General features: G+C 38.9%; 1 protein-coding gene across 3 annotated transcripts in view; it reads left to right on the forward strand.

Moving 5' to 3' along the window:
• The first annotated feature begins 5,382 nt into the window (after nucleotides 1-5,382).
• DLGAP5 (DLG associated protein 5) overlaps nucleotides 5,383-12,206 on the forward strand; it is a 39,005-nt gene continuing 32,181 nt past the window's right edge. For 2 of the 3 annotated variants that reach the window (XM_044229823.1, XM_044229825.1), the window contains exons 1-3: nucleotides 5,383-5,517; nucleotides 6,902-7,137; nucleotides 10,866-11,059. In XM_044229823.1, the coding sequence (XP_044085758.1) occupies nucleotides 6,903-7,137; nucleotides 10,866-11,059 (429 nt within the window). In that variant the 5' untranslated portion in view covers nucleotides 5,383-5,517; nucleotide 6,902. Of the gene's footprint in view, nucleotides 5,518-5,630; nucleotides 6,041-6,901; nucleotides 7,138-10,865; nucleotides 11,060-12,206 lie in introns of those variants that run through there. The other variant, XM_044229824.1, reaches the window with a different exon arrangement.

A 12,206-nucleotide genomic window follows, 5' to 3' on the forward strand; every position in this document is an offset into this window, starting at 1 on the left:
CCCTGAGATCATGCATGACCTGAGCTGAAGGCAGACACTTAATCGACTGAGCCACTCAGGCACTCCCAAACACCTATTTTTATATTCCTCTCTAAATCTCCTGGAGCTCTCAGCTGCTGCTATATAGGAACAGGCTCTGTTGTCCCAAGAGAATGGTAGCAGAGACATGAAAGCCAAATTTTTATAATTTCCTATTTTACTCTCCACTGTCTCCTGCCCCAAGCCATATCCATCTTCCCATAAACACCAGTTCAGAACAGCCACATTGCCCCAGAATCTCCTCTTTCCTTGGTATTTGGGTGTTTACTAGGTAATGTGGCATTTCCCCCCCCTCTGTAGCTCCTTTGAGGTTGATCTTGGAAGAAGGAGGCAGCAATTTTACTTGGTCAGCATCTTCGTAGGAAACAGATCTACAACTAATTATTTTATTTAATCTTCCCAACGTTCCTAAGAGGTAGATAAGGACATGGAGAGTTGGGGAATTTTCCCAATGTGAAGCTGCAATTTTAAAAATATATATATTTATTTATCTGAGAAGGAAAAAGAGTGTGCCTGCGCGAGCCAGTAGGGGTGGGGTGGGAGGAGGGGCAGAGGTAGAAGGAGAGAGAATCTTAGGCAGCCTCCACGCTGAGCCTGGAGTCTGATCTCAAGACCCTAAGATCACAACCTGATATGAAACCAGGAGTCAGAGGCTTAACTGACTGTGCCACCAAGGTGCCCCTAAAGGTGCAATTTTAAACTGCATCTATTTGACTCCAAAGCCCGTGTGCTTTTTCATTCTCAAATTAACATTGAAACAAGCCGTATTTTCAGCTAGGAAGATAAAAATACCTTGGTTTGAGTCGTGGATCTGCCACTTAAATAGCTGTGGGATCTAACACAAGTCATTAGTCCTCAAAGTCCTTTCCATCAATAAAACGTTATTTCTTACTTACACTCTCTGCCTGTGTTTCAGTAATTCTTAGTGAAGCTTTAGTTCATTCCACTATGGTTTCTGCCACCTTTATTCAATTGAGATTATTCTCACCAAAGTTGCCAATCTCATCCTTGTTGCTAAACGGATTGAACATGCAATGTTGTGTCCTTCCCATATACCATGCTTTGTTTCATATATATACATATATATTTTTTTAAAGATTTTATTTATTTATTTATTTGACAGAGATCACAAGTAGGCAGAGAGGCAGGCAGAGGGCAGAGAGAGAGGGGGAAGCAGGCTCCCTGCTAAGCAGAGAGCCTGGTGTGGGGCTCAATCCCAGCATCCTGGGATCATGACCTGAGCTGAAAGCAGAGGCTTTAACCCACTGAGCCACCCAAGTGCCCTTGTTTTATATTTCTTAATACACTAAAGTACTACAGTTTTAGTTAACTAAGAAAAATCGCCTGAATGGCCATACTTACAGATTTCATTTATATGTAGTGCTGGACCTTTGAGATCAGTGAAAAAAGATTAGAGATACCACACACAAATTAATTTGAGATGGATCACTGACCTAAATATAAGAGCTCAAACTACTAAATTTCTAGAAGAAAACAGGATAATAACTTCATGACCTTGTGGTAGGCAAGTATTTCTTAAATAAACAAAGCACTAAGATGAAAGAAAACATTGATAAATTAGACCCATCAAACTGAAAATATTTTATCTACTAATGATGCTATGAATAAAATGAAAAGGCAACCAACAGAGTTGGTTTTCCAAGTTTTCTGTTCTTAGAGTGGGAGGTTACAGATAAGCAAAGGGAGAAAACTAGAATGATCTCTGTGGTAGTGGATTACAATTGGAGACATCAGCATGAATTCATGATTAATTTAATATAGATACAGGAGGTTATGTATAGAAATATTTATAGATACAAATATGCATACCTTAGAATAGAAACAGGTATATTTCTTCCTTCTGTCACCTGAGAGACTATCCAGTAGCAAGAAGCCCATCTCATATCCAGAACTTGGTTTCTAGTACCATTCTCCAATAAGAGGAACCAAGGCTCCTTAGAGAAATGACTGGACCTAGTAGTGGGGCAATGAAAATGCAAGGTATGCTCAGAGCATCCTGCAGAGTCAGGAAGTAAGGAATTACTAAAATAAACAAAAACAAATTAAAAACAACCAAAAAAAGTCCTTCGATCATGAAGATATATTAAAGTGACAGAAGAACAAACTGAAAAAGCTACCAATGGCCAAAGTTAGAAAAATTTGAGCATAAAAATAAAGTGTTAGAGTATGACCCAAAGTATAAAATAACATCCATGGGTTGCCAGGGTAGCACAGTCAGTTAAGCGTTTGACTCTTGGTTTCAATTCAGGTCATGGTCTCAGGGTTGTGAGATCAAGCCCCATAGGGCTCTGTGCTGGGTATGGAGCCAGCTTAAGACTCACTCTCTCTTCCTCTGCCCCTCCCACTATGCTCTCTCTCTCTAAAATAAATAAATAAATCTTTGAAATAAATATCCATGGGTCCTTATATAAGTGATTAAATAAATAAATAACAGAGAAAAGACAAATCTCCCGTGCAAACCATTCCAAATAGCTTATGTTTAAAATGTCTGTCCGTCAGAAGATGGGGCATAACCTCCTATTCCTTAAGAGTAGACTGTCCATAGTTATTTCCTTCCAAAGAGAACAGTCTGGAAAGGAGGAAAATGAGTAATCTTTCAGTAGAGAATTCTGACAAACACTACCTCAAAAAAGTGGTCAAGTTTAACATTAACAGTGATAAGTCATGTTGATATTACATACTCGATGTGATATAATGGGGATGATGCTTCACCTCTATGGTCTTCCTTCCAAAAACCCATAACCCCAGCTTAATCATGGGGGAAACATTAGACATATTCCAACTGAGGAGCATTCTACAAAATATCTGATTAGTACTCCTCAAAATTGTCAAGTTTACCAAAAACAAGGAAAGTTCTGAGAAACTGTAATGGGAAAATAGATGTGGGACTTACAGGAACTCTATCATTTTTATAATTTTTCTGTTAATCTGAAATCATCCTAAAAGTTTATTATTTTGAAAAAGTCAATCAACAGCCTGGAAGAATATATTAAAAATACATATACATATATATATATATATATATATATATGACAAAGGATTTGCACTCAGAAGAGATAGAACTACTACAAATGAATACTTTAAAGACAACCAAATTTTAAAAGATAACCCCAATTTTAAAAACAGGTCAAAGAACTGAAGAAATATTTCACAAGATATAAAAATAGTTAATAAGTACATGAAAAGATGGTCACCATCATTAGACATTGCAGAACTACAAAATTAAAACTCAATACCATTTCACACCTACGAGAGATATTTCAGGATTTCTTTTCCTTTAGGGCCCACGGCTCTTGGTCATGCTGCTTTGAGGAATGAAGAGGTGGATCAAACAGAGAAGTGGTCCACAAAGCAAAGTTTATTGAGTGATAGTACACAGCTCCCCAAGAGGGGGGCACCTGGATGGCTCAGTGGGTTAAGCCTCTGCCTTCGTCTCAGGCCATGGTCTCGGGGTCCTGGGATCAAGCCCACAATGGGCTCTCTCCTCAGCAGGGAGCCTGCTTCCCCCTCTCTCTCTGCTTGACTTTCTGCCTACTTGTGATCTCTCCCTCGGTCCAATATATAAATAAAATATTAAAACAAAGCAAAAAAAAAACACAAAAAAAAAAACAAAAAAGCTCCCTAAGAGGGAGGGGACCCAAAAGGGTTGCCACTGGAGTTTCTAAGTCTAGAGGTTTTTATGAGAATGTTGGGAGGCTGTTTAAATATGATTAACTCTCCATGCTCCTGTCACCCAATGCTTTTTTAAGGGTAGTTTCCTCTTGGTGGTGAAGGGGATGGGGGAACATTGTCCCTGCCTCCCTTTCTTACACTATCCTCCATTAGAGGAGTTAAAATTAGAGTGATGATTCCAAATGTTAGCAAGCATATCCATCAACTGGGGCTCTTATATATCACAAGTGGGAAGGTAAAATGGTCTGACCATTTTGGAAAACTTCTTGTCAATTTCTTATAAAATTAAGCTTACCTACAACGACCCAGAAATTCCACACCCATATTTCCGCAAGAGAAATAAAACATGCCCACAAAAAGACTTGTACAAGAATGTTTATAGCAACTTCATTAATAATAACCAAAAACTGGAACTATCTAACTGCCCATTGGTAGGTGAATGGGTAAGCAAAGTACAGTTGATCCTTAAACTACAGGGGCTTAGAGGTATGAACCCCCTCACAGCAGAAAATCAGAGTATAACTTTTGATTCTCCCAGAACTTTACTAATTGATAGGAGCTTACCAATAACATGAACAGTTCATGAACATATTTTGTGTAGGTATTATACACTCTATTCTTACAAGAAAGTAAGCTAGAGAAAATGTTAGAAAATTATAAGGAAGAGATAATACATTTACAGTACTGTATTTATATTTTAAAAACAACAACAACAAATAAATGGACCCATGAAGTTCAAAACCCATATTGTTAAAGGGCCAATTATGTACAATGGAATTTTTTGATAATCAAAACAACTAAATGTTGATTCACTCACAATAGGAATGGATCTCGAAAACATGAGAGAAAGAAGGAGGATGTGAAAGAAAACCTACCACCTTTATTTTAATGATAGACATCAGAGGAGTGGTTGTCTAAAAGGTGGGCGATTGGAAAGGGGCTTGAAGGAACTCTTGGGTGGTGGTTACACAGCTCTTTATATTTAGTAAAATTCATCAAATATACACTTAAAAAAACCTGTTTTTCACTCTATTTGAATTTTACTTAAATAAAAAAAAATGGAGGGGCGGGGGAAGATTGGGGGGTGCCTGGGTGCCTCAGTCCTTAAGCATCCAATTCTTTATCTCAGCACAAGTCTTGGTCTCAGGGTCCGGGGTTCAAGCCCCAAGTTGGGATCCCCTGGGCATGGAGCATACTTAAAAACAAAACAAAAACTGGCACCCTTAAAAAGTTGACACTACACAGTAAAATGAGAAATTTGTTGGCTTAAGTCCCTCCTTTGAAACGCTGAGGAAAACAGTCCGATAAACTCTGATTTTTGTGACTAAACAGGGAATTAAAAAGCCCTGGAAACTCTAAGCTCCTCTTCCCCCGGAAGCCAAGGACCTTCCTCGGACACTGGGGATCCTGGGAGTACGTGTGACTCCTACGGCAGTTACGTGGGCCCAGGCCCAGAAATCCCATTGCTCCGCCTCTCGTCAATTGCAGACCTGCCCATTCATTCCACTCACACCCATCCTTTGAACCGTCCGGTTCACCTTTCAATCAATTCAAATATCGCCAGGCGCAAACCAATCGCAAGCCTCTTCGAAGGGAAGAGGCGGGCATTTCCCCGGAAGTATTGGTTAAAACCCCTCCAATCAGAGGCTCGGTGCGGGAAGTTTGAATTTTGCGGAGTTCTGGATGACGGGCCTCTGTTCCTGCTTCTGAGGCGGCAGTGTCCTTCAGACCCAAAGGTTCCTTTACTTTTAGTTCACTTAGGTTTGACTCCAGAAGCTGTCTCAGGTAAGTGTGTGCTGGGGAGCGGGCGGGAAGGAGCGGACCCACTTTGTAGAAGGTCTGGAAGACTCGGAGGACCGAGACGGTGGGCTAGACGCGCAGCTCAGGGGAGTCTGCTCTAGGACCGTGTTACAAGTCCTTCCTGTAGTTGATGACGCAGCCCTCCAGGAGGGTAAATATTTGTTGCCCTGACCTGTATGGTAGTAGTCAGCGTTTCGCCACCGGGGCATAATTAGCCTTGGGGGCGGGACAGTATTTAGTAGGTACCGCTAAGTCCTGTTGGGCCCAAACTTAAGTTCCAGTAGCTCTTCTCAGATCCTGTGAAAACTGAAAACACCCCGGCTGAGAACTTCTAGGCAAGCAAGACTAAGGTATTTCTAGATTTTCAAGCTCGAAGAAACTCCAGGAAGTCAAAGAACAGAGCTTAGATGTATGCGAAAAGCCAGGCTGCCTGACCTGGGATGCCAGCTCCACCACCCTTTAGCCGTGCTAACGGGAGCAGTTAATTTACCTCATCTGTATAATGGCGGTAATACTATCTTTTAGGGTTTAAATGATTATTAAATAGCCCTTTAGTGTTCGTTCTCTTTCTCCCTCTCCTTCCTTTCTCTGCGGTGTATAATGCTATGCTGTATTTTAAAATAACTAATCATGAGTTTTATTTTTTCTTTCATATGTAGTAAATTCATACTTGGCAGGAGGTGACAAATCAAATAGTAAAGGAGGACTCATGAAAAGCACAGTCCTTAGGTTCCTGCTGGCCCAGTTGGTAGAATGTGGGACTCTTCACCATCCTGTAGGGAGTTTGAGGCCCAGGTTGGATGTAGAGTTTACTTTAAAAAAAAAAAAAAGAAAGAAAGAAAGAAAGAAAACAAAACAAAACCACAGTCCTTTGTCACTTCCCCATGGCTCTTGAAGAAGAATCTTATTGGCATCCAGGTCATATGCATTCTTATTTTTAGACTCTGTTGATTGCTTTAAATCCTGTAACATTTTAATTTGTTGCATTTCTTTTGCAAATTTTTCTTGTATCTGGAGTTCTCTGGCAGACTTTCTTAGTTATTCTTGTTGAAGAGTATAGTGTGCTTATAATTTTTTTTTAACTTCCTAATGCCTCCTGTTTATATTCTGGACCATAGCTTCCTGGGCTTCCCTTCATCTGTCAAGCAAGTTCCTATTTAGAACTAAATAAGAAATATGTTTTATCTTTTGATAATCTCCTTTCCTCTCTTTAGTGTTACCTACTTATTCCTTGTGTGTGTGTGTGTGTGTGTGTGTATTTTAATGTTTTTATTTTCAAAGACTCTGAGATAGGATGGGAGTTGGATTAAATCTCAGTTTATTAAATAATAAAAATCCATGGAAGTTTGTCTCTTTTTTCCTCTGATAGGATGTCTTCATCACATTTTGCCAGTCGACACAGAAAGGATTTAAGTATCGACATGATTAGAACCAGAATTGCTCATAGGAAATCACTGTCTCAAAAAGAAAACAGGCATAAGGAATATGAACGAAATAGACACTTTGGTTTGAAAGATGTCAACATTCCAACCTTGGAAAGTAGAAATCTTGAATTAGATGAGACATGTCAAAAGCTTGTTCCAGAAAAGGCCAGTGTCAAGCCGAGTAAGTAAAGGTCCATTGTAACTTTAAATGCTTTGAAGAGTGAATAAAATTTGGTTTAATACCTGAGATTAAGAAAATCCTGAACAGAAGCATGGAGTTTTGAAACATTATTCTGGGTAACTTGGTATTTTCTACAACTAAATGCTTTTTGTTCAAGGTAAAGGCTATGCAAGTCCCTGGCTAGGCTAAAGCCATTCTACTTATAGAGAATTATAACACTGTATTATCTATATTGACTAATAGGAATCCTAAAGTTCTTACTTTTGGAGCAGTTAAGATGACTATTGACAAGAGAAATTGATAAGGGGCATTAAAAATAGAACTGAAATAAGGATATCTTATCAATGGGAAAGTTTCTCAGAAGAGCAAAGAATTTGCCCTTGCGATTTGTTAAAAGGACTTAGAGTCATTAGAAAGGAAAAAGCCAATTAAAGAAGAAAGGAATGACCTCAGCAAAAGATAAAAATAATAAAAGTAGAGTGTCTTAGAAGGCAAGGGATGCTATAGACAAGAAGGAAGAAAACTGGGAAATGACTTTCGAATTTTGCCAACAGGAACACTGGACCCCTATTTAGTTGCTTTATATAGCAGGCATTAGGAGTTGGATCGCAGTGAAATAAAGTGGGGGTAAGTGCTGAGTAAATGACAGAGATAGTTTTTTTTTAGAAGTTTTATAGAGAATGAAATGGGATGCTAAGTTGTTTAACTGTTCACTACTTCAATTTTATTATTTCTAGGACCATTGTAATATGTGGCACTTACAAGACTCCCTACATATTCAAGCTTAATCAATTCTGTAAATGAGAGTGTTGGGCTAAAAGATTTCTTCTGGATTTATCATGTTTGTGATTCTAAAGGAAAGTGAGAGAAAAGAATTGGATAAAAGTGTTAAAGGATTTTTTTTTTTTTTGAGATGAGGTGATCCATGCATGTTTGAAGGTCAAGGAAATGGGCTGATAGTTGAAGGGGAGAAAGTAAAGAACAACATCTCTTAGAATTTGGGAGGAAATGAAAATGGGGTCATAGAATGATAGAGGATGGCTTTTCGAGAAGGAACGAGACTTTTTTTTTGTCTGGGAACAAGAGGTGTTATGACTCCCAAGTCATCTCTTTGCCTCTTCTCTTTCTCCCTCAAATGCTCTATTCCTTGACCAAAATCTCAAATAAGTCTAACCCTTTCAGTATGCTATTAAAATATCTGGTTTATTTTCCATTTGCTGAGGACCAGAAGTGGGAGTGAGCCTGGTGTGTTCCAGAGAAAGCATGTAGGCAAGCATGGCTAGAGAAAAATGAATAAGGGGTAGCTCCCACCCCTGTGGAGCCCTCAGGGGACATCATAAGGACTTTGGCTTTTCGTCTGAATGAAATGAGAAGCTATTAAAGGATTAATAGGTGTTTATATAAATTTGGTTTATGTATTAGAAGCATCACTTTGGCTGCTGTGTTGTGAATAGATTATAGGATAGCAAGCATGGCCTTAGGAAAACCCAAGTAGGAGACTATTACAATAATTTAGTTGATGATGGCTGATCAAAATGATAGCATTAAAGATAGGTGGTTGCAATCTGGATAGACTTAGGAGGTTGGACCAGTAAGATTTCCTAATGGATTGGATGTAGGGTTGATAAAGAAAGAAGAGCAGAATGACTCCAAGGTTTTTGGCAGCACCACTCAGGACACAGTCTTGCCCCAAAAGTTAAACTTGAGTCTAATCAAAACCTTAGATATAATTTCCAGTTTATAGAAAACATGAAGGCTAGAAGAATGAATAAAAAACATGAGAAAGCAGACAAACAAATATGCAGTGCAGGACATTCTGTGGGACAACTGACTAGCTTTTTTCAATAGGACCATAGCATGAGAAGTAAGGTGCCAATTGAATACAGGTGTGACAAAATATTGACGTTTCTGGAAGGACATGGGTTGGTCCGAGATCTCTCTCTGGCTGGTTGTTTTTGGTCATAAGCAAATCTCTCTGTTTGCTCCAGTGTGGTGTGTAAGTGTTATCTTTTACAGCATCAGAAAGATTGAAATACTGGCAGGGATGTGACCATCGGGAGATCACTGGAGGAAAGAAAGCCTGAGAATTGAGAAGCCCGGGTATTGGAGGGGTCATCAAGATTTGTACTATGATAGTGACAGAGAGAGTGAGAGTGAGCTAGGAGCTAGAGCTTTCAAGGGACAAGAGGAAACTTGGAGGGCCTATAGAAGACAAGCTGGGGTACTTGATAGTGGGATCTGATGACATGAAATGTAAAGGTGGGATCTTTACACTGGAAATCACTGGGAAGCAGTGATGAGGACACCTCCCCTCTTTGGGTCCAGTGATAACACTGGTGTGAGATGAAAAAACAGTCAACTGTGTGAGAGGACTGCTGGGGAGACTGTCTTCAGGGAGAGCCAGGTTTCAGTCAGATCAAGAGATGACGTGAACATTTAGAGGAGAAGTTGAAAATCCAGAGGTTTTGTTGCTTAACCATTTCAGCATCTGTGCTTTTGCATGTTCTGTTCTGGCCTTTTTTTTTTTTAAACAACGTTATTGAGGTGTAATTTACATGGCATAAAAAAACCTACCTATTTTAAACACATGCTTATTTTTTAGTAAATTTACTTACTTGGGGTATTATTTTCATTAATTATTTTTAACCCTTACCCAGTAGGCAAATAGAATCATTCTTCAGAACCTTTCTCAGGTATTCTCTTTTCTGAGGAGCCTTTTCCTGGTCTTCCCATAAAGAGGTTTTTTCTGATTCTCTATTGTGTGCATTCTCCTATTTGTTTCATACTAAACCAGACTGAAGCTTTCATTTCTCCAGGATGCTGTGAGCCCTTCAAGGGCAAAGACTTACTTATTCACACTGCCTAAGCATGTCTTGCACATAGCCTCTTCTTCCCAAACCGGTTAAAACAAACAGTATGTAGATGGAAACCCAAGTTGAGCTGAAGAAACTGACAAATAGCCCTAATATTGGGTATTCATTAACCTAACACTTAGTGGCTTAAAACAATTTCAACATTTATTATTTCACACAGTTGCTGTGGGTCAGGAATTTGGGTGCAGCTTAAATGGGTGGTGCTGGAGGTCACGGTCAAGATGTCATCCAGGGATGCATCATGCAGGCTTAACTCAGACTGGGTGGTCTGCTTCCAAGATGACTCACTCCCATGACTGGCTAGTTGATACTGGCTTCTGGCAGGAGGCCTTAGAACTTTGTCATGTGGACATCTCTATAGGGCCAGTCAAGTCCCCTTAAGATTCTACAAGGCCATTGGCTTCCTCCAGTGCAAGCAGTCCAAGAAGGGCCAAGGCAAACATTTCAATGTCTATAATGACTAGTCTTTGGAGTCAAAACCATCATTTCATGGTATGTTGTTGGTTACCAGGCCAGCCCTGTTGAGTGTGGGAAGGGATGACATGCAGGCATCATCACCAGGAGGTGAGAATCATTGGGGTCAACTTGGAGGGTGGCTATCATACAAGCACATTAATTCAAAAGTGAAGTAATGCATGCTTACTGTGTAGCAAGCAGTTAATAAATATTTGAAAAGACAAAGGCAAAGAAATATAAATTTTAAAAGAAGAGAGGTTGAAATAACTTGTTTGAGTGCTAAGGAATTAACAAAAGTTACTGAAAGCATTTCTTAACAGCAGTTGAAGTTAGAAGTTAGACATTTGCCTAACTTTTTTTTTTGAAATGTATTATATACTGTGGGTTTTTTCTACCTAGGGTCAGTGAAAACTCTTCTAGGTGATCAACGAAAGCAAATGCTCCAAAAATATAAAGAAGAAAAGCAGCTTCAGAAATTGAAAGAGCAGAGAGAGAAAGCTAAACGAGGAGTATTTAAAGTGGGTCTTTATAGGCCTGATATGCCTTGTTTTCTGTTATCAAACCAGACAACTATGAAAGCGGAGCCAAGAAAGGTAAATTTACTATCCTTATTAGTAAATAGTAAATGGTAAATTAGTAAAATCAGGTCTGTTGATGTAGTTTATAGGTTCTTGAGATAGGAAAAGAGTGGGCAGAAGTCAGGTTCCAGTGAGTGACTGAGGAAGACTGGTCTGAGCGGCTGGAGTACTGAAACCCTGCATGGGGGAGGGGTGATCTAAAGAAAATGGTCAGTGAGTCAGGAAGGATGAAATTTGAACTGGGGCAGTGGGATTTGTAATTTAGGTAGTCGCTGGTGATGTGCTATTTTAAAGATAAGTATAAAAGATCTTAGACTGTGTACTCATTCCTGATTTAAATATAAACTGAATAACATAAAACCTATTGAATACTGCCTGTTTTTCTGGGCTTTCACTCATCTCATTGATTTATTTAGATCTTTGATTTTTTTTTATTATTATCTGTGAATGACCTTCGGATAAGGGGGAAGGGACCCAAAATCAATACAATAGTGTTTAGGTAGGATGATATAGATAAATATATTCTGTATATCAGAAGAGGGAGAGATTATTTATGTTTGGAGGAACGTCAAAGAAGATTTGGAAGGGATTAGATTTAAGCTGACTTTTCGAGATAAGATACCAATCATTGTTCTAAACTATAGACAACTATTTAAAAATGTTCAAAATATATGTAAGGGGAAGCAAATGGACAAAGGAAGAGAGAGAAAGAGAGATAAACAAAGAAGCAGACTCTTACCTCTAAAGAACAAACTGATAGTAACCAGAGGAGAGGTGGGTGAGGGGAGGGGGTCAAACAGGTGATGGGGATTAAAGAACACACTTGTCATGATGAGCACGGAATGATATATGGAATTGATGAATCACTATATTATGTACTTGAAACTAATATAACACTGTATGTTAAGTATGCTGGGAATAAAATGAAAAACTTAAGGAAATATATATATTATAGTGTGTGTATTGGGAACAAGAGACCCATCACGGTATTAAGTAATAAGATTCACCAATAATTTTTTTTTATTTTATTTATTAGATGGCCACTGTTGAATTCTGGTGGCCGTGCAATCTAAGAAGGGCCTAATTTCTTTAGCATTAGATTTTCCCTGAGATTTAGGGAAGAAAATGACTTCTTATCTAAGAGAGAAATCTGATTATGTCT

This window comes from Neovison vison, chromosome 13 (assembly GCF_020171115.1).
Source record: "Neovison vison isolate M4711 chromosome 13, ASM_NN_V1, whole genome shotgun sequence".
Lineage (NCBI taxonomy): Eukaryota > Metazoa > Chordata > Mammalia > Carnivora > Mustelidae > Neogale > Neogale vison.